The sequence below is a fragment of the Triticum aestivum genome, chromosome 3A, assembly GCF_018294505.1.
Source record: "Triticum aestivum cultivar Chinese Spring chromosome 3A, IWGSC CS RefSeq v2.1, whole genome shotgun sequence".
Taxonomy (NCBI): Eukaryota; Viridiplantae; Streptophyta; class Magnoliopsida; order Poales; family Poaceae; genus Triticum; species Triticum aestivum.
The window spans coordinates 728,170,852-728,194,319 of record NC_057800.1 but is presented as its reverse complement, the minus strand read 5'-3'; the positions used below and the strand labels follow the sequence as shown (position 1 = coordinate 728,194,319).

The 23,468-nt window shown below is 47.2% G+C and overlaps 2 protein-coding genes and 1 pseudogene across 2 annotated transcripts; 1 reads left to right on the top strand and 2 right to left on the bottom strand.

The window, feature by feature from the left end:
• The first annotated feature begins 579 nt into the window (after positions 1–579).
• Positions 580–2,699, top strand: LOC123059496 (putative E3 ubiquitin-protein ligase SINA-like 6). Its single transcript, XM_044482056.1, has 2 exons — positions 580–1,446; positions 1,573–2,699. The coding sequence occupies exons 1-2, from the start codon at positions 1,243–1,245 to the stop codon at positions 2,422–2,424; spliced, it is 1,056 nt and encodes a 351-aa protein (XP_044337991.1). The 5' UTR covers positions 580–1,242; the 3' UTR covers positions 2,425–2,699.
• Positions 2,700–3,031: 332 nt separating this feature from the next.
• On the bottom strand, positions 3,032–10,335 carry LOC123057291 (polygalacturonase-like; annotated as a pseudogene).
• Positions 10,336–13,963: 3,628 nt separating this feature from the next.
• On the bottom strand, positions 13,964–23,220 carry LOC123057290 (uncharacterized). The gene is made up of 4 exons (XM_044480355.1): positions 23,017–23,220; positions 22,107–22,890; positions 14,957–15,632; positions 13,964–14,030 (listed from the first exon to the last, which is right to left on the bottom strand). The coding sequence occupies exons 1-4, from the start codon at positions 23,218–23,220 to the stop codon at positions 13,964–13,966; spliced, it is 1,731 nt and encodes a 576-aa protein (XP_044336290.1).
• Between the last annotated feature and the right edge of the window lie 248 nt (positions 23,221–23,468).

The following is a 23,468-nucleotide window of genomic DNA, read 5'->3' as shown; positions in this document are numbered from 1 at the left end:
ACACTATATTTAGGTCAGTCGATTTCCTACGAGGCCGAAGCCCATTAACTATGTGATCCAACCCCGTCTCCCACCTTTTGTTTTCTTTTGTTTTTATCTGTTTTTTGCTTTTGTTTTGTTATTCTTTTTAGTTGGTTTTAGTTTTTCTTTTGTGGGTATGTTTTGGTTGCTGAGTGAGTGTAAATGTATACACACAAATACTATACAATATGTGCAAAAAGTATGCTATTATATGCTATTGTTTGCATACTACAAAAAGGTGCAATTATAGAGCGAAGTTGTGTGCAAGTTTTTAAACTTGTTTCTTTGTCTTTCTTCTTTAAAAGGTGATACTATTGGTACTAATTAATTGTTCCTTATTTGAATTTTTAATAATTATTTTGTTTCCTTTCTTCTTCAAGGGTAAAAGCAACGTGAGTTGTTCATTCCGTCTTATGAATTGTTTTTGTAAAAAAATCACTATTATATGTTTGTACTTGCATATTATAGAAAAGCACATTTTTTGTGACTGTTATGTGCAAATATTTTCGTTGTTTCTTTTATTTTTAATCTCTTTTTCTTTCTTGGAAAACCTCATCATGTTGATTTTTTTAGTTTTTATTTTATTTTCTTTCTTTCAAAGGGTAATGCCAATTTCACTACTTACAAAAGAACATTATTATAAATTTTATGAAGTTTTATTTCAATTTCTTTTTTCTAAAAGAGTAACAACAAAGCCGGCAATTCATTATTTTTTGAAAATTTTGGTATTTAAAAAAATATTTTTGTCCTTTCTTCTTTAATGATAATACTAACGAAAAAAATGCAATTACTGTAAGAAAACTTCCTTTTTGTGAAAACTCAGCTACTACTATTGTATTCTTATTCTTTCATATTATAACAATGTGCAATTTCTGTGTAAAATCTGGGAACACATGCATGCACCTTCCCCCAAGAAGATGTGGATGCCGATACACGTTCTCATGTTAGAAAAACAAGTCTCATGCATTGGTGCATGCATGCATGCATTCCCTATCTGAATGCCGTCTGTCCAGCTCTCCATCCATCAATTAATTCGTAGACACGCCTCACGAGCCAGTGGGAAAGCACACCGGAAATCGAAACGCGCCGTCGGAGTTTGCATGCCACCGGAGGAGTAATGTGGACTGTTGGGTTCTTCACTCGGCCTGGCCTCCATATAATCTCAAGCATCTTTTATGCGTGCGATCTTTGACCCTGAAGCAAGTTAAGTCAGAGGAGAAAATGGGTCATGGCAGCAGCGGCGACGGTGGCGGCGGAGGAGACGGAGCTCTGGCCGTGGTGCCCGTGGAAGCCAAGCCGCAGCCGCAGATGCAGCGACAGACCGCCCTCGACGTGCCGCCCTTCCTCATCTTCGAAAAGTGCAGGGCGCCGGAGCTCTTGGAGTGCCATGCCTGCCACCTCCCCCTCAAACCGCTTATCTTCTCGGTACTGTATATTACTTCTTGAATCTTCGAGTAGGTTGTTTGCAGATTGATTATAGTCATGGTGATTATTGCTCCTTGCCATGGAAACGACTACTGGTCTTGATCCTTATATTATAATAATTCGCAGTGCGACGACGGGCATCTGATGTGCTCGTCCTGCCGCGGCGCGCACGGCGAGGACTGCGGCCGCGTCGCCGCCCCCTGCCGCCTGGCAGACGCCTACGCCGGCGCCGTCAAGCTGCCGTGCGACTACGTCAAGTTCGGCTGCGAGGCGGGGCTCGTCGTCTACCACGACTCCGTGGACCACCGCCGCGCGTGCCAGCACGCGCCCTGCTGCTGCCCTGAGCGCGACGGGCCCTGGGGCGGCGGTGGCTGCGACTTCACCGGCTCCCGGGAAATGCTCCTCGAGCACATCTCCACGAACCACTCCCGCCAGGTCATCCTCATGCGCCACGGCCAGACGGGGAGGCTCAGCCTGCCACTGGCACGGCGCTGGCAGGTCCTCGTCGACCAGGACGACATGGCCAACCGGCATCGGAGCGTGTTCCTCGTGATCTTGGCCGAGCGCGACAAGGACGCCGCGGTGTCGCTGGTGTGCGTCAGGGCGGACGGCGACGCACCGGGCGCGCCGCAGTTCTCGTACAAGCTCGCTGTGGAGCACACCGGCAGTGGCGCGAGAGTGACGTTCGAGTTGCCGGTCATGAAAAGCAGCTCCCTGCCCGCTGGCACGCCATGGCCGGACGAGTTTACCTCCCTGTCGGTGCCGAAAGCGTATCTGTCTGACGACATTGTCCCCCTCAACATCCACATTGACAAACACGTCGCTCCTCCTCCCCCTCCTGCTGACGCCCCTACTAGTCCTCCTCTTCCTCCTCCTCCTCCTCTTCCTCCTGCTGCCTCGGCTACCACGGCCGTCAAGTCCGCGCCTATTGATCAAGGCAGCAAGAAACGAAAATCTACCAATCCGAAGAAACTCTAGTCAAACCACATGCATGACCGACTAGTATGCCATGGCAGCTAGCTATATTTGCCACATGTGAAATAGATCGTTTTTATATCTAAGTTCGGTTTTTGTTAATCACAAATAAGGCTACTTCATGTGCTCCCTTTGCTATTGCGTGGTGCACATCCTGGCGTTACTGGTTCTAATATGAACTTGATGGGACATATGAATGAAATCAATATTTTGGTGGGCCACTAAAATTATGGCACTTGATGAATAATATATCAGTACAAAAATGCAGGCTTGTAAAATGCCACTACAATACACATGCACTCTCGGTCTCTCACTTGCCATTATCCATCTCCTAGATCAATCTTAGAAAGAGTTTCTTTTTTCTAAGGCTGGTCACAATGGGCAAGAACATAAGCTAGTAACTTACACACTTTCCTAGACTATGTTACTACCTTCATAGAAACAATGTATTTATTAGGTTATAGACTCATTGTTTCTTGGAGTGTGTGATGTCTCGGTAACTTAGTTAGTTACCACAAGCACCTCTCTCTTCATTAAATATGTGCCACATAAGCAAAGTTGTATTGGAGTGTGTGATGTTACTCCTAAGTTCCTCCCCATTGTGACCAGCCTAAAGCCTACTAGTTTTCACAGACTGAAATATCGTACATTATCATGGTTTTAAATATACCGTTCACCCAAACTAACCCTAATGTTTTAGATTACTACGGTTTTGAAAATACTCTGCGAAACTAAGCCTAATTAATTTTTCCATGCCACTCGCTCGGGTTGCATTCATTTATTTCAACAGATCTACTACTCTCTCTCTTAGTTTACAGAGCGTGCGCGTTTCCCTAGATCGTTAATTTGATCAACTTAATACAAATCATATATTACAAAAAATATACCAATATAAACTTCAGATGTTCTATTTTCAAAAGATATAATTTTTATGTTACATAGTTTATATTAGGGTGATCAAATTGGAAAACCTAGGTATACGCGTAGGACTTGTAAACTGAGACGGAGGTAGTAATTCAATAAGTTAAATCTCAATCAAGTTATGTGATAATGTGAACTCTTATTTCGCCGGTTAGAAGCCATTTTGATCGTTCTAACATACAAAACAACACATATGCATGCTATAGGCTGAAAATAACAGTTGTTTGACATAAATAGCAAATTGAGGAGGCTGTCGGCAAAGATGACATAGGCCTCTCTCAAGCTCGGGAAGAGAGAGTTAAAGATTTCTGCTCTTGGTCAGTTATAAATGGGGAGAGAAGTGAGGCCACTTGATCTAAAAGTTTATCAAGCCGCTTTCCGCCAAACGACATAACACGGATTAGTTAGACGGACATCCAGACTCCCATAAGCCTATACGCTCAGGCTGGTTGTAATGGAGAGTATCATATATTAGTATCATGCATATGATACTAGTGTATGATATTACCTCGCTAATGCATAGATGTTGGGAACGTAGCAGAATTTTAAAATTTTCTACACATCACCAAGATCAATTTATGTAGTCATTTAGCAACGAGGGAGAGGGGAGTGCATCTACATACCCTTGTAGATCGCGAGCGAAAGCGTTCAAGAGAACGGGGTTGATGAAGTCGTACTCGTCGTGATCCAAATCACCGATGACCTAGCACCGAACGGACGACACCTCCGCGTTCAACACACGTACAGTTCGGAAGACGTCTCCTCCAACTTGATCCAGCAAAGGGGAAGGAGAGGTTGATGGAGATCCAGCAGCACGACAGCGTGGTGGTGGAAGCAACAGCGATCTCGGCAGGGCTTCACCAAGCTTAGCGAGAGGGAGAGGTGTCACGGGAGGGAGAGGGAGGCTGGTTCCCCTCCCACTTCAGCCCATGGGGTCCTCCGGGATAGGTGGCCCCATCCGGTGGTTCCGGTACAATACCGGTGACCCCCGAGACTTTCTCGATGGACGAAACTGGACTTCCTATATATAATTCTTCACCTCCGGACCATTCCGGAACTCCTTGTGACGTCTGAGATCTCATCCGGGACTCCGAACAACTTTTGGGTTACCGTATACTAATATCTCAACAACCCTAGCGTCACCGAATCTGAAGTGTGTAGACCCTACAGGTTCGGGAGACACGCAGACATGACCGAGACGAATCTTCGGTCAATAACCAACAGCGGGATCTGGATACCCATGTTGGCTCCCACATGCTCCTCTATGATCTCATCGGATGAACCACGATGTCGAGGATTCAATCAATCCCGTATACAATTCCCTTTGTCAATCGGTACGTTACTTACCCGAGACTCGATCGTCGGTAAACCAATACCTCGTTCAATCTCGTTACCGGCAAGTCACTTTACTCGTACCGTAATGCATGATCCCGTGATCAACCACTTGGTCACATTGAGCTCATTATGATGATGCATTACCGAGTGGGCCCAGAGATACCTCTCCGTCATACGGAGTGACAAATCCCAGTCTCGATTCGTGCCAACCCAACAGACACTTTCGGAGATACCCGTAGTGCACCTTTATAGTCACCCAGTTACGTTGTGACGTTTGGCACACCCAAAACACTCCTATGGTATCCGGGAGTTGCACAATCTCATGGTCTAAGGAAATGATACTTGACATTTGGAAAAACTATAGCAAACGTACTACACAATCTTTGAGCTATGCTTAGGATTGGGTCTTGTCCATCACATCATTCTCCTAATGATGTGATCCCATTATCAATGACATCTAATGTCCATAGTCAGCCATGACTATCTTTTGATCAACGAGCTAGTCAACTAGAGGCTCACTAGGGACGTGTTGTGGTCTATGTATTCACACATGTATTACGATTTCTGGATAACACAATTATAGCATGAACAATAGACAATTATCATGAACAATGAAATATAATAATAACCATTTTATTACTGCCTCTAGGGCATATTTCCAACAGTCTCCCACTTGCACTAGAGTTAATAATCTAGTTACATTGTGATGAATCGAACAACCATAGAGTTCTGGTATTGATCATGTTTTGCTCTAGGGAGAGGTTTAGTCAACGGATCTGCTACATTCAGGTCCGTATGTACTTTACAAATATCTATGTCTCCATTTTTAACACTTTCACGAATGGAGTTGAAGCGACGCTTGATATGCCTGGTCTTCCTGTGAAACCTGTGCTCCTTGGCAAGGGCAATAGCTCAAGTGTTGTCACAGAAGAGAGTCATCGGGCCCGACGCATTGGGAATGACTCCTAGGTCGGTAATGAACTCCTTCACCCAGATTGCTTCTTGTGCTGCCTCCGAGGCTGCCATGTACTCCGCTTCACATGTAGATCCCACCACAACGCTTAGCTTGCAACTGCCCCAGCTTACTGTCCCACCATTCAAAATATACACGTATTCGGTTTGTGACTTAGAGTCATCCAGATCTGTGTCGAAGCTAGCATCGACGTAACCCTTTACGACGAGCTCTTTGTCACCTCCATAAACGAGAAACATATCCTTAGTCCCCTTCAGGTACTTCAGGATATTCTTGACCGCTGTCCAGTGTTCCATGCCGGGATTACTATGGTACCTTCCTACCAAACTTACGGCAAGGTTTACATCAGGTCTGGTACACAACATAGCATACATGATAGACCCTATGGCCGAGGCATAGGGGACAACACTCATCTTTTCTCTATCTTCTGCCGTGGTCGGGCATTGAGCCGTGCTCAATCTCGTACCTTGCAATACAGGCAAGAACCCCTTCTTTGACTGATTCATATTGAACTTCTTCAATATCTTGTCAAGGTACGTACTCTGTGAAAGACCAATGAGGCGTCTCGATCTATCTCTATAGATCTTGATGCCTAATGTGTAAGCAGCTTCTCCAAGATCCTTCATTGAAAAACACTTGTTCAAGTAGGCCTTTATGCTTTCCAAGAATTCTATATAATTTCCCATCAACAATATGTCATCCACATACAATATGAGAAATGCTACAGAGCTCCCACTCACTTTCTTGTAAATGCAGGCTTCTCCATAAGTCTGCGTAAACCCAAACACTTTGATCATCTGATCAAAACGAATGTTCCAACTCCGAGATGCTTGCACCAACCCATAGATCGAGCGTTGGAGCTTGCACACCTTGTCAGCATTCTTAGGATCGATAAAACCTTCCGGCTGCATCATATACAATTCTTCCTTAAGGAAACCATTAAGGAATGCCGTTTTGACGTCCATTTGCCATATCTCATAATCATAGAATGCGGAAATTGCTAACATGATTCGGACGGACTTCAGCTTCGCTACGGGTGAGAAAGTCTCATCGTAGTCAACCCCTTGAACTTGTCGATAACCCTTAGCGACAAGCCGAGCTTTATAGATGGTCACATTACCATCCGCGTCTGTCTTCTTCTTAAAGATCCATTTATTTTCTATGGCTCGCCGATCATCGGGCAAGTCAGTCAAAGTCCATACTTCTTTTTCATACATGGATCCTATCTCGGATTTCATGGCTTCCAGCCATTTGTCGGAATCTGGGCCCGCCATCGCTTCCTCATAGTTCGAAGGTTCACCGTTGTCTAACAATATGATTTCCAAGACAGGGTTGCCGTACAACTCTGGTGCGGAACGTGTCCTTGTGGACCTACGAAGTTCAGTAGCAACTTGATCTGAAGTTTCATGATCATCATCATTAACTTCCTCTTTAGTCGGTGCAGGCACCTCAGGAACATTTTCTTGAGTTGCGTCACTTTCCGGTTCAAGAGGTAATATTTCATCAAGCTCTACTTTCCTCCCACTTACTTCTTTCGAGAGAAACTCTTTCTCTAGAAAGGATCCATTCTTGGCAACAAAGATCTTGCCTTCGGATCTGAGGTAGAAGGTATACCCAGTAGTTTCTTTAGGGTATCCTATGAAGACGCATTTTTCCGATTTGGGTTCGAGCTTTTCAGGTTGAAGTTTCTTGACATAAGCATCGCATCCCCAAACTTTTAGAAACGATAGCTTAGGTTTCTTCCCAAACCATAATTCATACGGTGCCTTCTCAACGGATTTCGACGGAGCCCTATTTAAAGTGAATGTGGCAGTCTCTAAAGCATAGCCCCAAAATGACAGCGGTAGATCGGTAAGAGACATCATAGTGAAGGAAATATGCCCTAGAGGCAATAATAAAGTTATTATTTATTTCCTTATATCATGATAAAAGTTTATTATTCATGCTAGAATTGTATTAACCGGAAACATAATACATGTGTGAATACATAGACAAACAGAGTGTCACTAGTATGACTCTACTTGACTAGCTCGTTAATCAAAGATGGTTATGTTTCCTAACCATGAACAAAGAGTTGTCATTTGATTAACGGGATCACATCATTAGTTGAATGATCTGATTGACATGACCCATTCCATTAGCTTTGCACCCGATCGTTTAGTATGTTGCTATTGCTTTCTTCATGACTTATACATGTTCCTATGACTATGAGATTATGCAACTCCCGGTTGCCGGAGGAACACTTTGTGTGCTACCAAACGTCACAACGTAACTGGGTGATTATAAAGGAGCTCTACAGGTGTCTCTAAAGGTACATGTTGGGTTGGCGTATTTCGAGATTAGGATTTGTCACTCCGATTGTCGGAGAGGTATCTCTGGGCCCCCTCGGTAATGCACATCACTGAAGCCTTGCAAGCATTGCAACTAATGAGTTAGTTGCGGGATGATGTATTACGGAACGAGTAAAGAGACTTGCCGGTAACGAGATTGAACTAGGTATTGGATACCGACGATCGAATCTCGGGCAAGTAACATACCGATGACAAAGGGAACAACGTATGTTGTTATGCGGTCTGACCGATAAAGATCTTCGTAGAATATGTAGGAGCCAATATGGGCATCCAGGTCCCGCTATTGGTTATTGACCGGAGACGTGTCTCGGTCATGTCTACATTGTTCTCGAACCGTAGGGTTCGCACGCTTAAGGTTTCGATGACAGTTATATTATGAGTTTATGAGTTTTTATGTACCGAAGGAGTTTGGAGTCCCGGATGAGATCGGGGACATGACGAGGAGTCTCGAAATGGTCGAGACGTAAAGATCGATATATTGGAGGACTATATTCGGACATCGGAAAGGTTCCGAGTGATTTGGGTATTTTTCGGAGTACCGGGTAGTTACGGGAGAAGCAATGGGCCTTGATGGGCTTTAGTGGGAAGAGGAGAAAGGGCCAAGGGGCTGCTGCGCCCCCCCTCCCCTTTGGTCCGAATTGGACTAGGGAAAAGGGGGCCGGCCACCTTTCCTTCTCCTCCACTTCCTTCTCCCTTCCTCCCCTCTTGGTGGACTCCTACTAGGACTTGGAGTCCTAGTAGGACTCCACATCCTGGCCGCACCAATTGCCTTGGCCGGCCTCCTCCTCCTCCATCCTTTATATACTGAGGCAAGGGGCACCCCATGAACACAAGTTGATCTTCATGATCGTTCTCTTAGCCGTGTGCGGTGCCCCCTCCACCATAATCCTCGATCATATTGTAGCGGTGCTTAGACGAAGCCCTGCGACGGTAGAACATCAAAATCGTCACCACGCTGTTGTGCTGACGGAACTCCTCCCCGACGCTTTGCTGGATCGGAGCCCGGGGATCATCATCGAGCTGAACGTGTGCCAAGAACTCGGAGGTGCCGTAGTAACGGTGCTTGGATCGGTCGGATCGTGAAGACGTATGACTACATCAACCGTGTTGTCACAACGCTTCCGCTGTCGGCCTACAAGGGTACGTAGATCACACTCTTCCCTCTCGTTGCTATGCATCACCATGATCTTGCGTGTGCGTAGGATTTTTTTTTGAAATTACTACGTTCCCCAACACATAGATCGCACCATATCTAATAGAGTGCGATTACGACGTTCGGACACACCATTACGCTGAGGTTTTCCAGGCGGCGTGAGTTGTGAAACTATTCCACATTTCCTTAAGTGCGTGCCAAATTCGTGACTCAAGTATTCTCCCCACGATCTGATCGCATGAACTTGATTTTTCTGTCACGTTGATTCTCAACCTCACTCTGAAATTCCTTGAACTTTTCAACGGTCTCAGACTTGTGTTTCATTAAGTAGACATACCCATAATGGATGATGAACCAGCAACTGAAGGTGACACCTGATGTCGTGGCCTGGACCGCACTTGATGTCCCTGATGAGCACGTCGGTGGTGCCGGGCCCTAAGGAGACGCAATCATCGCCGGTGCCGATGGTGGTGTTGAGGATGCTCACATGGCGGGAGTGGCTGACGTGGATGCCGTCGGTGTTGGGGCTGTTGGCCGGTGCAATGATCCGTATGCCTTGGACCGTCACGCCGGTGCAGTCGAAGATGGCCATGTGGAATACCTTGCTGTCGAGCAGCGTCAGCTGCTTCACACTCACGCCTTTGGACTGGCTAATATCAAGCATCTGCAATCGTACGCACGTATGTCCAACGCCCGTCACAAGGAAACTGAATCCAACCACATTGCAAAAAAAACCAAGAAGTTCATGTCATCACTCACCCTGGGACCTTGCCCGGTGCAATTGCCGACCTTCTTGCACGCCAATACTCCTGTCCCTGCCTGTCTAGCGTCCCGCCGTGGATCGCCAGGCCATCGGCGTGGTGGAACATGATCCACGCCCTGCTGTCCACTGCCGGCGGCGCGAAGACGGTGCCGTTGTTGTCAATGGCCACGACCACGCCGGCGCTTCGGCAGGGCCCCCTGAAATAGGCCGGGCTAAGCAGGAACCTGCCCGCCAGCATGCGCAGCACCGGTCGGGAGCCGTAGCGCCTCGTGTCGTTGCACGCTGCACCCCACGCGGCCAGGAACGCCCCCGCCGAGTCCGCCCCGCCATCAGGCCTCACGCCGTAGTCCACCACATTGTACTCCGCCGCCACCGTCAACGCCACCAGCAGCAGCGAGAGCCTATGGCTGCTCATCTTCCGCACGATCGATCACACACAAATATGTCTATGCCTAAGGTCTCCTTTGGTTTGGAGAAATTTCATAGGAATTCTAAAAGATAGGATTCTTGTAGATTTTTTTTTCTTTAGAGCCCTTTGGTTCATAGGAATGGATTCCTATTTCTATATAGGATTGATTCCTATCCTTCACATTTCATAGGAAAATAAAAATGAGCCTAGGCTTAATGAAAAAATTTCTTTGATGTCAACCAAATGACATTTTGTTTCCTATTCCTACTCATAGGATTTAAGATACATGTCATCTAATTTCCTACAAAATTCCTATTCCGATGATAATCCTATCCTATGAACCAAAAGAGATCTAAGCGTGCAACTCCTAGGGCGTCCGTCGCTGCTTTATATTGATCCGAACGAACTGTCCCAGCTCGTCTCAGGGAAGGAATACAAGTCACATCCCACGTCGTAATCGAGACTAGCTACTTCATGTACGACAAACTAGGACCGATTTCTATAGGAAAACTATTAAAAAACAGTCGGATTAAGTCTTGGCTTCGTCAGCCGCACCCGGCGCCGTGCGATCGCTCGCACGTGATCGTGTAAGTGCGGAGCGTCTCGCTGTCACCACGTGAAGTTACGCTACCCATCGCGACTCCTGAAGCTGAGTGCTCCTTTTACTTATATGTACGTACTTCACTAGTAGTGCTTAGCACGTACCTACACATGCACGTGATGCTGGAATGCTGAGACAATCTCGACATAAGCACTAAACGGGATTAAAGAACATATTCTTGATTTTACGTGTTTGTTGAATTTGGTATTGGCAAGCTTATGGAGTCCTGATTTGCTTGGATATAGCAATGCTTAGAGTAGCATCCTTGACGCCTCTGCCATCTCTGTTGCCGCCGCGGCGGTAGAAGCCGTAAAAACAGCCGTATCATTGTCGCAGCACTACCACAACAGGAAAGAACGCCGTCGCGACATCATCGAAGCAGTTGGGCCTTCATCGGAGCATTGCCGTGATGATCCAAGCACATCGTGGTAGCATCACCGCGACCATTTGAAACACGCCGCCATTGCGGTTCGTCGTAACATCTTCGCGGCCGTCAGAGCACACAACATCCTCGAAGTAGCGGGGTTGTCGTCGTAGCATCGCCTCGCCTGTCGAAGCACCCGCCACAGCCATTGCAACATTATTGAAGCAAACATCTTGCGGTCGTAGCATTATTGAAGCATACCACGGGCGTTAAAGCATGTCATTGCAACATTGTCGAACCAGCCGGGTTGCCGTCGCAACATCGATGTGCATCGCCACGGCTGTCAAAGCATGCCGTTGCAACATAATTGATGTGGCCGGGCTTCGGCCGCAGCACGCCTTGTAGCATCGCCACCGGCGACGTCGAAGCGGCCAGGCTTCCGTCACAACACGCCTCGTAGCTTTGTTGTCGTCGAATCGGCCGGGCTTCCGTCCAAGCATGCCTCGTAGCATCGCCACCGCCGCCGAAGCGACCGGGCTCATCGCAGCATGCCTTGTAGCATCGTCGCCATTGTCGAAGTAGCCGGGCTTCCGTCGCAGCACGCCTGGTAGCATTTGACACGTCTTCAACGTATCTATAATTTTTTATCATTCCATGCTGTTATATTATTCATCTTGAATGTTTTATATGCATTTATATGCTATTTTATATGATTTTTGGGACTAACCTATTAACCTAGAGCCTGGTGCCAGTTTCTGTTTTTCCTTATTTTTGAGTTTTACAGAAAAGGAATACCAAACGGAATCCAATTGACATGCCAATTTTTGATGATTTTTTATGGACCAAAAGAAGCCCCCGAAGTAAAAGAGTTGGGCCAGAAGAGTCCCGAGCCATCCATGAGGGTGGAGGGCGCGCCCTACCCCCCTGGGCGCGTCCCCCTATCTCGTGGACGACTCGGAGACCCCCCCTGACGTTAGACCGACGCAAAAAATTCCTATAAATACAGAAAACTCCAGAAAATAACCTAAATTGGGAGTTCCACCGCCGCAAGCCTCTGTAGCCATCAAAAACCATTCGGGGCCCTATTCCAGCACCTTGCCGGAGGGTGAAATCATCACCGGTGGCCATCTTCATCATCCCGGCGCTCTCCATGACGAAGAGGGAGTAGTTCATCCTCAGGGGTGAGGGTATGTACCAGTAGCTATGGGTTTGATCTCTCTCTCTCTCTCTCTCGTGTTCTTGGTATGACACGATTTTGATGTACTGCGAGCTTTGCTATTATAGTTGGATCTTATGATGTTTCTTCCCCTCTACTCTCTTGTAATGGATTGAGTTTTCTCTTTGAAGTTATTTTATCGAATTGAGTCTTTCAGGATTTGAGAACACTTGATGTATGTCTTGCAGTGCTTATTTGTGGTGACAATGGAATATTCCCGTGATCCACTTGATGTATGTTTTGGTGATCAACTTGCGAGTTCTGTGACCTTGTGAACTTATGCATAAGGGTTGACATACGTTTTCGTCTTAACTCTCTGGTAGAAACTTTGGGGCACTTTTTGAAGTTCTTTGTGTTGGTTGAATAGATGAATCTGAGATTGTGTGATGCATATCATATAATTATACCTGCGGATACTTGAGGTGACATTTGAGTATCTAGGTGACATTAGGGTTTTGATTGATTTGTGTCTTAAGATGATATTTTACTATGAACTCTAGGTCTGTTTGTGACACTTATAGGAATAGCCCAATGGATTGATCGAAAAAATAACTTTGAGGTGGTTTCGTACCCTACAATAATCTCTTCGTTTGTTCTCCGCTATTAGTGACTTTGCAGTGACTCTTTGTTGCATGTTGAGGGATTGTTATATGATCTAATTATGTTATGCTTGTTGAGAGAACTTGCACTAGTAAAAGTATATATGAACCCTATGCCTTGTTTCGAAGCATTGCAATACCGTTTGTGCTTACTTTTATCATTAGTTACCTTGCTGTTTTTATATTTTCAGATTACAAAAACCTATATCTACTTTCCATATTGCACTTGTATCACTATCTCTTCGCCGGACTAATGCACCTATACAATTTACCATTGTATTGGGTGTGTTGGGGACACAAGAGACTCTTTGTTATTTGATTGCAGGGTTGTTTGAGAGAGACCATCTTCATCCTACGCTTCCCACGGATTGATAAACCTTAGGTCATCCACTTATCCATGGATTTGTTATGTTAATCGAACATAGTTTTAGTTTGTTGTAACCGAAAACAAGCGTAGGCCAAACTGGTTTTGTAAAATCTCAATGTACAAACAACCCCTTGGAGTATTCAGCTATGCTTCCTTTGCTTCCTTTACAATTGTTGTTACTCTAAATGCCTAAATTGTGTTCGGATGTAAGATTTTCATTTGATGAGTGACACCTACCAGGGACCTACGAGAGGCAGAGTAAGCAGCCCGCGCAAGTTGGAAGAGTCAGCCGGCCGACGAGGGAACTAGAGGCAGCGAGCGTGTGATACGAGTTGTTATTATGGAACCCGTGTTTGAGTGTAGGAGTTTTCGAGATTTAAGAATAAAACGTGATTGTTATATCACACTTAATTAGCAATATAGAACGATCACATACATAAATAAATAGCTCATCGTGACACAAATTTTGAAATCATGATTTGTCGCACCATCAGAGCTTCAAGCTTGCTTCATCATTGTGCTTCTTCCGGTACTTCTTGGTCAAGTACTTCAGGTACCTGAGAACATCAACACATTCATTACTGCTAGCAGATTGTCACATTGTTTATCTTAGACCATATGGAATACATACGACAATAGCACACCATCCGTGCATAAATTATAAAAACTACCGTTTTTTTGGCTAAAGCAATGGCAGTTCCCCATTATATGTGACAAGGTGCCATGATTAGGGACTTGGAACAATTTACTTTCCAACCAGAAACAAGAAAAGGTACCATAAGGCAAGAGGTGCGCTTTGGGGTGTCAAAGGAAGAAGTGAAGCGTCCGTCTTGTGCCAAGCCACAAGGATGACTTCAAGGGCTAGGAGACTGATGGATTGGGTGGAGAAGGGGAGTCAACGGGCCGGAGGAGCTGACCCGGTGTCCCAATTGAGAGCTTGTGGATTTTAAGACCATAGAGGATACTGCCCTCTAAACCCTCCAAACTGGTACCAAACAAGGCTTAATGAGTCTCTAAGCGGAAGCAGGGATAAGAATAGTACAAGGCGTTCATCTATTATCAATGACGCAAGCTGTTTTTTCCGACATCATAACATGCTTAGAACTGATAATGATTAGAGGTAGCAGCACAACCATCGAACACACATCTACATACACTTCAACTTGATGCACGTTGCTGTAAGTCTAAATCTTGTGGAAGACAGCCATATGGAAATATATGCATCCAAGCCACAGAGTACACCGATAAATGTATCTACCTCTTTGTTCAAGCGAAATCATGTATTGATGTGGGAGGGCAGAACATAGTTGGAACGGTAGTCAAGTACAAGGAAAACAACATATGAAATGTAGAAAACAAGCATGCATATAGCTGAGTATTATTGACATCCGCAGTTAATTAAAAAGGGCGCATGCACAAAAGAGTGGAGGCCAAGGGGGTGACCCCATGGCATACATCTGTAATCTTGAAGCGATGTTCCAACTTCCTGGCGATTACAACCGCCGACTTCACAGCTAGCAGCGTTTCCTCGTGGGTCTCCAGGAGTGATCGTTCAATTTGATAGGTTCTCAAGCGTAGATACTCCTTGGTTGGATAGGGTTCATTGGAACCAGAATGAAGCATGACGCCCTTGCTGTCAAGCTCAAAGCTTAAAATACAGAAGTGCTCATCCTCCAAAGAAGAGAAGCGACACTGTGGCCCTGCTTCAACCTCATGTTTTCCTTCATAATCCACCGGCGGCGGGGTGATGGATAGCTTGAGAGCATCAGAAGTAGTGAGACGGATGCAGTAAGCTTTGATGGGCCCATCCTTCTTAGAGGAAGCAAGGAAGATGGGGCCATGCCGGGACGCGCGGCCGAAGAAAGGCAGCGGATTGTCGTCGACCTTGTGCCACTCGTGTGAGTCTGTGTCAAATGCATGTGTGCCCCATGACGGCTGATCGTATGACACCAGTATGTAGGGAGCAACCAGCACATAGGACATGAGCATTGTAAACGGCAGAGAGATGTAGTACTCCAAGGGTTTGAGCTTCCATGGGATGCACTGCGGAATCGGCAGACTGCTCCAGGCGCACCCCTTGAGGCGCTGGATGATGCCGTCGCTGACTACTCTAGCATTGGAAACATCAAGGACCTCGAACCATGGCGGGACATTGGGATCTGATGTCCAGGATGGTCTCTTGCAGAACGCATAAATCCTGTCACCCACGGCCGTGAGGCTGGACAGGGCACGACTTGGCGGACATGAGGTTTGGCCCGTGGATGATCGGATCCGGCGACTTGGTATCGAAGATTATGACCCCACCCAAGTCGCCCCCGACGCCGAGGATCCACGAGTGGCGCCTCGACCGCAAGGAGATGAAGGACTTGCCGCCCGCTATTCGCTATTCGCTATTCGCTCGGGCCTCATCCGAATCAGCGCTGATGATCCCGATCTGATCCGAATCTCCCCTTGCTTCACGCTCCAGATCTCCATCGCAAGCCCTGGCCCTTCCACCGTCAAGCTTTGGTGTCCTCCTCTTCCTTTTCTGGTGACCCATCCCTCCTATGGCCTCTGCCGCCGCTGATTGGCCGGACAAGGTTAGCTAGGGTTTGGAACTTTTGATCGTTTTTTAGATTGTTTTGAGATGAAGTTTGGAACTTTTGAAGGAAGATAAAGGGAGACTTGTGCTAATTGAAGCATGCTTAGCAAGTATCCCTATCTACCTCCTGTCCTTCTTCAAGTTTCCAAAGTTGGCTATTGAGATGATCAACTCCCAAATGGCACACTGCCTTTGGAATGATTTCAAAGGCCACAGGAAGCCGCATCTAGCTAACTGGAGACTAGTTTGCATGAAAAAAGAATTTGGGGGCCTGGGTATCCCTAACATTCAGGAGCTCACCATGTGTTTGTTGGGCTCCTGGGTGCAAAGGCATAGTAAAGGGGAAAGCAAATTGTGGAGGAAAGTGGTTGATCAGAAATATAACACCCACAGACCAAACATCTTCACTAGTAATTTCCTCCATGCCTCCAGGTTCTGGAAAGGGGTAATGAGTGTGGTTAGGGCTATTAAATTTGGTTACAGGTGGTTGGTGGGGGTGGCAAACAGATTAGGTTTTGGGAGGACACCTGGGTTGGCACCTTCCCCCTGGCCGTCCAATTTTGGCCTCTATATGCTATTTGCAATGAAGGCTCAAAAACCATCGGTGAAATATGGGATGTGAGCCAGGTTAAGCTATCCTTTAGAAGGATTTTCACTGATACCATGATGGAAACTTGGTATCAACTGGAGGAGATAGTAAAGAATATCTCTTTGGTGGATGAAACAGACTCTCTAGTTTGGCAGCTTGATAACAATGGTGTTTACTCTAGTAGTTCTTTATATCATGTAATTAATTTTAGGGGGGTAAAACCTGTCTACATTCCTGTTGTTTGGAAACTGCTAGTTCCACCCAAGATCCATATTTTCTTGTGGTTGGTCTCCTACAACAAAGATTATGACCAGAGACAATCTCAGGAAAAGACACATCATTAAACCTCTAAGTTGTGTTTTCTGTTCTTCAGATGAGTCCATTCAACACTTTTTTTTTGAGTGTGTGGTAGCGAAAATTATGTTGGCTCTAGTCAGCGACCATTTCAACAAAGATATAGGACTACATTACCTTTCTGTTACTAGATTTTGGGTTGCTAATAAAGAGAATGCAACTCTCAATGTTGTTAGTTCGGCCATGTTGTGGTGTCTATGGAAACTTATAAATTCTATGATCTTTAACAATGTAGTCCGGTCCAACATTAAGCAGGTGATAGGAAAGATGCAATCTATGGTCCGAAACTGGATGATCCTTTGTGGGGACCAGGAAAGATCCCAGCTGGAAGCATTCGCCTCCTACCTCGCGAAGCATCTGGCGAAGCCGCTCTGTCTGACCGTGGGCTGAGCGGAAAGAAGACACTGAGGATGGCAACGGAACCTGCAGGATACGGGAAAGGGGAACCAGAGATGACGGCAAATTGGGCGCCTCAGCCAACAACGGCACCCCCCATGAAGGCAAGAAAATCGATGCAAGAGATCGCAGTGGCTGCTTGAAAAGAGCCTTATTTTGCTTTCCCTGCGTGGAATATGTTGTTTTCCTCTGTTCTTGTATGAACCTAACTTTTTCATTCTCTTTTGCTTTGTCATTTGGCTTCCCCTCCCCCCAGTGGAGTTGGAAGCGCGAACGAGTTAGTTGCTCGTCGAACAGACTTGTATGTGGTTTGGGGGTTTCATTTGCATAATGGAACCGGGGAGACATCCTCTGTTTTTCTAAAAAAAGACTTCTGAAGGAAGCGGCGGTGGATGTATATGCGACAATGAACGCCTGGGCTGTAGGTTTTTTCATATAATTTTCATTATAGATAATTTTTTTTATAAGTGTAGTCTTTTTTACAAGTGTAGCCTGGGTTGTATAGCTTTTTTTAGGGTATATTTTTTAGACAATCTTTGGAAGTTTTAATAAATCGTCACAACGTTTACAGGGGCGAAAGGAAATTGAGAGCAACTAATTTAAGAGCGCTCCTTCGGCAGCCTCGCAACGATCAGCTCTACTTGGCATGCTCCTAGCCGCCCGCCACGTGTCGCGCTCTGGGCGCTCCCTCCGGGTTTTTCTTCGCACGCGTTTTCGGCTTTTTAAACGGGTTTTTTCGACGTTTCGGTTTTCCACCGGTCTTCCTGAACTTTTGGACTATTTTTTTCGAAAAATTTCTTTCTTTTCGCGAAAAAACGTGTTTTTTCGCGAGAGTCACGGTTTTGCTTTCGTGAGAGGCACGGTTCTACTTCGTGAGAGTCGTGGCCGTTCCTCTTGAAAACGGAAAAAACGCATTTTCTATTTTTTTTGCCTTCCGCAAAAGGCACGGTTTTTTTTCCGAGAGAGGCACGGGTGTGCTTTCGCGAGAGTCATGGCCGGGCCTCTCGGAAAAGGAAAAAATGTGTTTTCTATTTTTTCCTTCCGCGAGAGGCACGGTTGTGCTGTCACGAGAGGCATGGCCGTGCCTCTCGGAAACAGAAAAAAAATGCATTTTCTGTTTTTTTTTCTTTCACGAGATGCACGGTTTTGCTTCCGCGAGATGCATGGTGGTGTTTTTCCGAGAGGCACGGTCGTGCCTCCTCGGAAACGAAAAAAATATGTTTTACCTTTTTTTTCCTTCCGCGAGATGCATGGTTGTGGTTTCGCGAGAGGCACGAGTGTGCCTCTTTCGGAAAGGAAAAAAACCTGTGCGCCCGGTTCGGTTTTTTCTGTCCGGTTTTCTTTGTGAAAAAAAGTTCGTCAAAACCTATCAACATGTGATCTAGTTTTGAAAATCTCGACGCGAGGAGTCCAACGGTGCAAATGGTTCGAGATATGGACGCATGGTTAAAAGCGATAAAAATATTTTGAATAAACGAATCTATGAAAAAAGAGAAAACTCCCAGATTGCGACAAGTGGCGCACATACGACACACCACTCGTCGCAAACTGGGGAGGTGGAAGTAATCTTTGCAGCGAGTACTTCTTAACTAGTGATTTCGAAGGAAGTTCACCATGTATAGATGAAGAGCAGGAGAACAGCTTGGGCTATATTTCTGGCCTGGTCAAAAGAGGTACGCCCAGCACTATAATTCTTTGTCATTCTTATTTTATTCTCTGGTAAAAACTATGTGCACCCCTAGAAAAGGCTTTAAAAAAGAACTTGTTTGCCAAATCAATGTGAGGAAATAGTGTTGATGTAACCGGCTCCAAAAACAGTTCACTCGATAACTCCCACCGAAGCAGACGTACCGATAGAAGAAATGAGTGTTAGACGAGATATTAACGAGAACTCTTAGGGCTGCAGTCGGTACGATATATTTGTCCCATATTGAGTGTTTTGTAGCAAGATGGGTATGTACGATATATTTGCCCTTCTTGAGGGGGAGTGTTGGTGTATGAATACTGTAATTAGTTGACTTCTTAAAGACTAAAATGTAAATTGTACAAACAAATATAAATGAGTACAGAGAGAAGGGATCGGTGTGGAACGATCCAGAGTTTCTCCAAATCCTCTTCATGCTCCCTCAAATCCCTAGCTCAAATCACTCAAATCTCATATGATTTTCAACAGTAGGGAATAACCAGCATATAGGACAGGAGGATTGTAACGGCTAGAGAGACGCAGTACACCGTGGGCCTGAGCTTCCATGGGATTCACGACGGAATCGGCAGGCTACTCCAGGAGCACCCCTTGAGGTGCTGGAGGCCCCCCTCGAGGAGGTTATCCAAGAAGAAGAAGAATCGCATCATGAGATCTTGGACCATCTGGTTTTAGTTTGCAAGTTACTGGACTACACCGGTCCCACCATGCAAGTTTGTGTCCCCCTAGTGTAACCTCTTAAAAAGGATCAAAGTATGATGTCCGTTCTACAATAAGTTGATAGTCGAGCTCCTATCCTTTTAGGATAACATAAATGAACCAGGTCATTAAAATAGACCATACAAGATAGAGATATACGAGTTAGAGTGCTCGGCCCCCGTGTTGCCCAACCCATGCGATGTGGGTGGGAGCCCCCTCCCCCATCACGCCGCCATCGGCCACCCCTCCTCCAGCTACTCCCCTCGTCGCCGCCGAAGGCCACCACCGAGTGAAGCTCACATAGTGAAGGCGGCGGGTGAAGGGGGGTCTCCATTGCTGCGCGGCTCTCCTCGCGTGGGCCCTGTGGCTGGCGGCCTGCCTCTCGGTGGTCCGTTGGCGCCTCTTCCAGTGGCCAGCGACGTGTCTCCTCAAGGCGGACCCGATGGCTCTGCTCCGTCTCACGCTCTTGGTGGTTGTCTTGGCGGTGTCGCTCCCCGTGTCTTCTTCTGGTTGCGGATTTGGCGTCGCCGCCATGGTTCCTTCCAGTCGTCGTCTCCGACAGTGCCAGGTGCGGCGCGTTGCCCCCATCCTTCCCTAAACTTCACCTCTCCCGGCCACTCACCCTGCTTGGACTGGCTGTCCAGCGTCGTCTTAGCGGTATGACCTCTTCCCGGCCACGCATCCTCTCAGGATGGACGTGGTCGTGCTCATGTCCCCCTGGTCTTTGGTTGTCCAGCATCCTCCCAGTGGCGGACCTCGTCATGACCATGCCTCTTCCTGTTGGGTTGGTTGTGGTGTGCTAATGGTGGTGCATTCAGACCTCCCCTTGCTCGACCTGTCCCACAGTGGTTGTCCGTGGTAGAGCATCTGGCGGCACCCATTGTCACCTTCCTCGGTGATGGGTACGACTCCTCTTCTGACGGTTATGGTCTCGCCTACTATGATTTCCATGCCTTCGAATGTTGATCCTTTTTTTGCAGGGTGAATGTTGATCCTGCAGTCTTTGGGATTGTGCAGACTTTGGCTGGGCGAATGCCCTACTCGGTTTGCCGATGCTGGTGGCGGTTGATACCTGCAGATGCCGTCCCCTAGTTGGAGGTGTTGCCATGGCCTCTTATCGGTGACCCTAAGTATCGGGGGAAACCCCATATCCGGTTCACTAGATCAGGAAGCGAGGGCGTCTAAGCATCGTATCCTTTATGAAGCGTTGTTTGTTGCTCGTGGTGTGTTCGGTGTTGGATTCCGGACGCTTTGCTGGTCCGGGCTGCTCCTCGTGGTGTGGTATACGGGGCACAATGTACGACCTCAACGACACTCTCTCCAAGGCTTCTCCTTCCACTACGAGCAGGTCTTGCATCCCACTTGCCGATTCTCTCGGCGCATAGGGGGGAGGTACGTTGATCTGGTCTGGCCTAGAGTCGTGTTGGTGCGATGATGGTGTCGGGCATTGGTCGTGACGTGGCCTAGGTACCTTGTATCTCGCCTCTTTGTCTTGCCGGCTGGAGTTCGAGCTAGGAGAGTTTTGTGCTATGTTGTATCCCTCTTTACTTTTTCCACACCTTGTGTGGTTATTTTTCTCCTACTTATCAATGAATGATACACAAACTTTTTGTATTTTTCATGAAAAAAGATAGAGATGGAACGGCTCCGACCAGAGTAGCATTTTCTAGGACGGTACTTTTTAAAGGATATCTTCCTCAAGTGCCAATAATTAGTGACCCAACAAAAAGTTGTTTTAATTCATGCATCTTGTGCATTCAAATGCATAACAGAATCCGTAACACCAGGGTGTGCACGAAGCAATAGAAAAGGGAGCACAAAAAGCGTATTTCAGATTAACAAAAGGGTGTGTATAGAACAGCCGAGTGACGTTAGCATTTTTTTGCTACAAGCAGCACGGCTGGATGCTACAAACGGTGACAAAAAATGTTGCACCGGTATTGCAAGCAACAACAATAAATGCTACCACCGTTCTAACTGAAATGCTACAGACGTCAATAAAGGATGTTGTAACCGGCGAGATGACGTGCTACAACCGATGAGGGACAATATTTTACAACCAGCAAGATGGATGTTGCAACCGGTAGGAAAAAATATTGCAAACGATGTCATAAAATGTTGCATGGTTGACCGAGACTTGGTTAAATTTCAGTTGACTGATTTTTAGCAGGCCCCTTAACAAAAACCAAACTCATGAGATATATAAACGATGCATTGCACATGGCAATATAGCTAGTTGCTATGACATACTAGCTAGCTGGTCTTGTTTGACTAGAGTTTCCTCGGATTGCTAGATTTTCGTTTCTTGTTGCCTTGATCTGTCGCTGTGAACTTGAAGACGGCGGCGGTTGCCGGCGCAGGAGTAGTAGTGTCAGAAGGAGGAGGAAGAGGAGGAGGAACGAGTTTGTCAATGTGGATGCCGAGGGGGACAGCGTCGCCAGATAAATACGCTTTCGGCACGTACAGAGACGTGACCTCGTCCGGCCATGGCGTGCCACCGGGCAGGGAGCTGCATGTCATCACGGGCAACTCGAACGTCACCCTCGCACCACTGCCGGCGTGCTCCACGGTGAGCTTGTACGAGAACTGCGGCACCGCCGGTGCGCCTTCGTCCGCCCTGACGCACACCATCGACACCGCGGCGCCCTTGTCGCGCTCGGCGAGGACCAGCACGAACACGTTCCGCTGCCGGTCGGCCATATCCTCCTCGCCGACGAGGACGTGCCAGCGCCGGGTCAGGGGCAGGCTGAGCTTCCCCGGCTGGCCATAGCGGACGACGATGATGGGGCTGGAGTGTTCCGTGGAGATGTGGTCGAGGAGCATCTGCCGGGAGCCGGAGAAGTTGCAACCGCCTTCGGCACCTCCTGGCCCGGCGCGCTCTGGGCAGTAGCAGGGCGCGTACTGGCAAGCGCGGCGGTGGTCCGCGGCGTCGTGGTAGACGATGAGTCCCGCCTCGCAGCCGAACTTGACGTAGTCGCACGGCAGCTTGACGGCGCCGGCGTAGGCGTCTGCCAGGCGGCAGTGGGCGGCGACGCGGCCGCAGTCCTCGCCGTGCGCGCCGCGGCAGGACGAGCACATCAGATGCCCGTCGTCGCACTGCGAATTATTATAATATAAGGATCAAGACCAGCAGTCGTTTCCATGGCAAGGAGTAATAATCAGGATGACTCTAATCAATCTGCAAACAACCTACTCGAAGATTCAAGAAGTAATATACAGTACCGAGAAGATAGGCGGTTTGAGGGGGAGGTGGCAGGCATGGCACTCCAAGAGCTCCGGCGCCCTGCACTTTTCAAAGATGAGGAAGGGCGGCACGTCGAGGGCGGTCTGTCGCTGCATCTGCGGCTGCGGCTTGGCTTCCTCGGGCACCACGGCCAGAGCTCCGTCTCCTCCGCCGCCACCGTCGCCGCTGCTGCCATGACCCATTTCTCCTCTGACTTAACTTGCTTCAGGGTCAAAGATCGCACGCATAAAAGATGCTTGAGATTATATGGAGGCCAGGCCGAGTGAAGAACCCAACAGCCGTACGTCCGCTCCACATTACTCCGGTGGCATGCAAACTCCGACGGCGCGTTTCGATTCCCGGTGTGCTTTCCTACTGGCCCGTGAGGTGTGTCTACGAATTAATTGATGGATGGAGAGCTGGAGAGAGGGTGAGATGAGAGAAAGTCAGA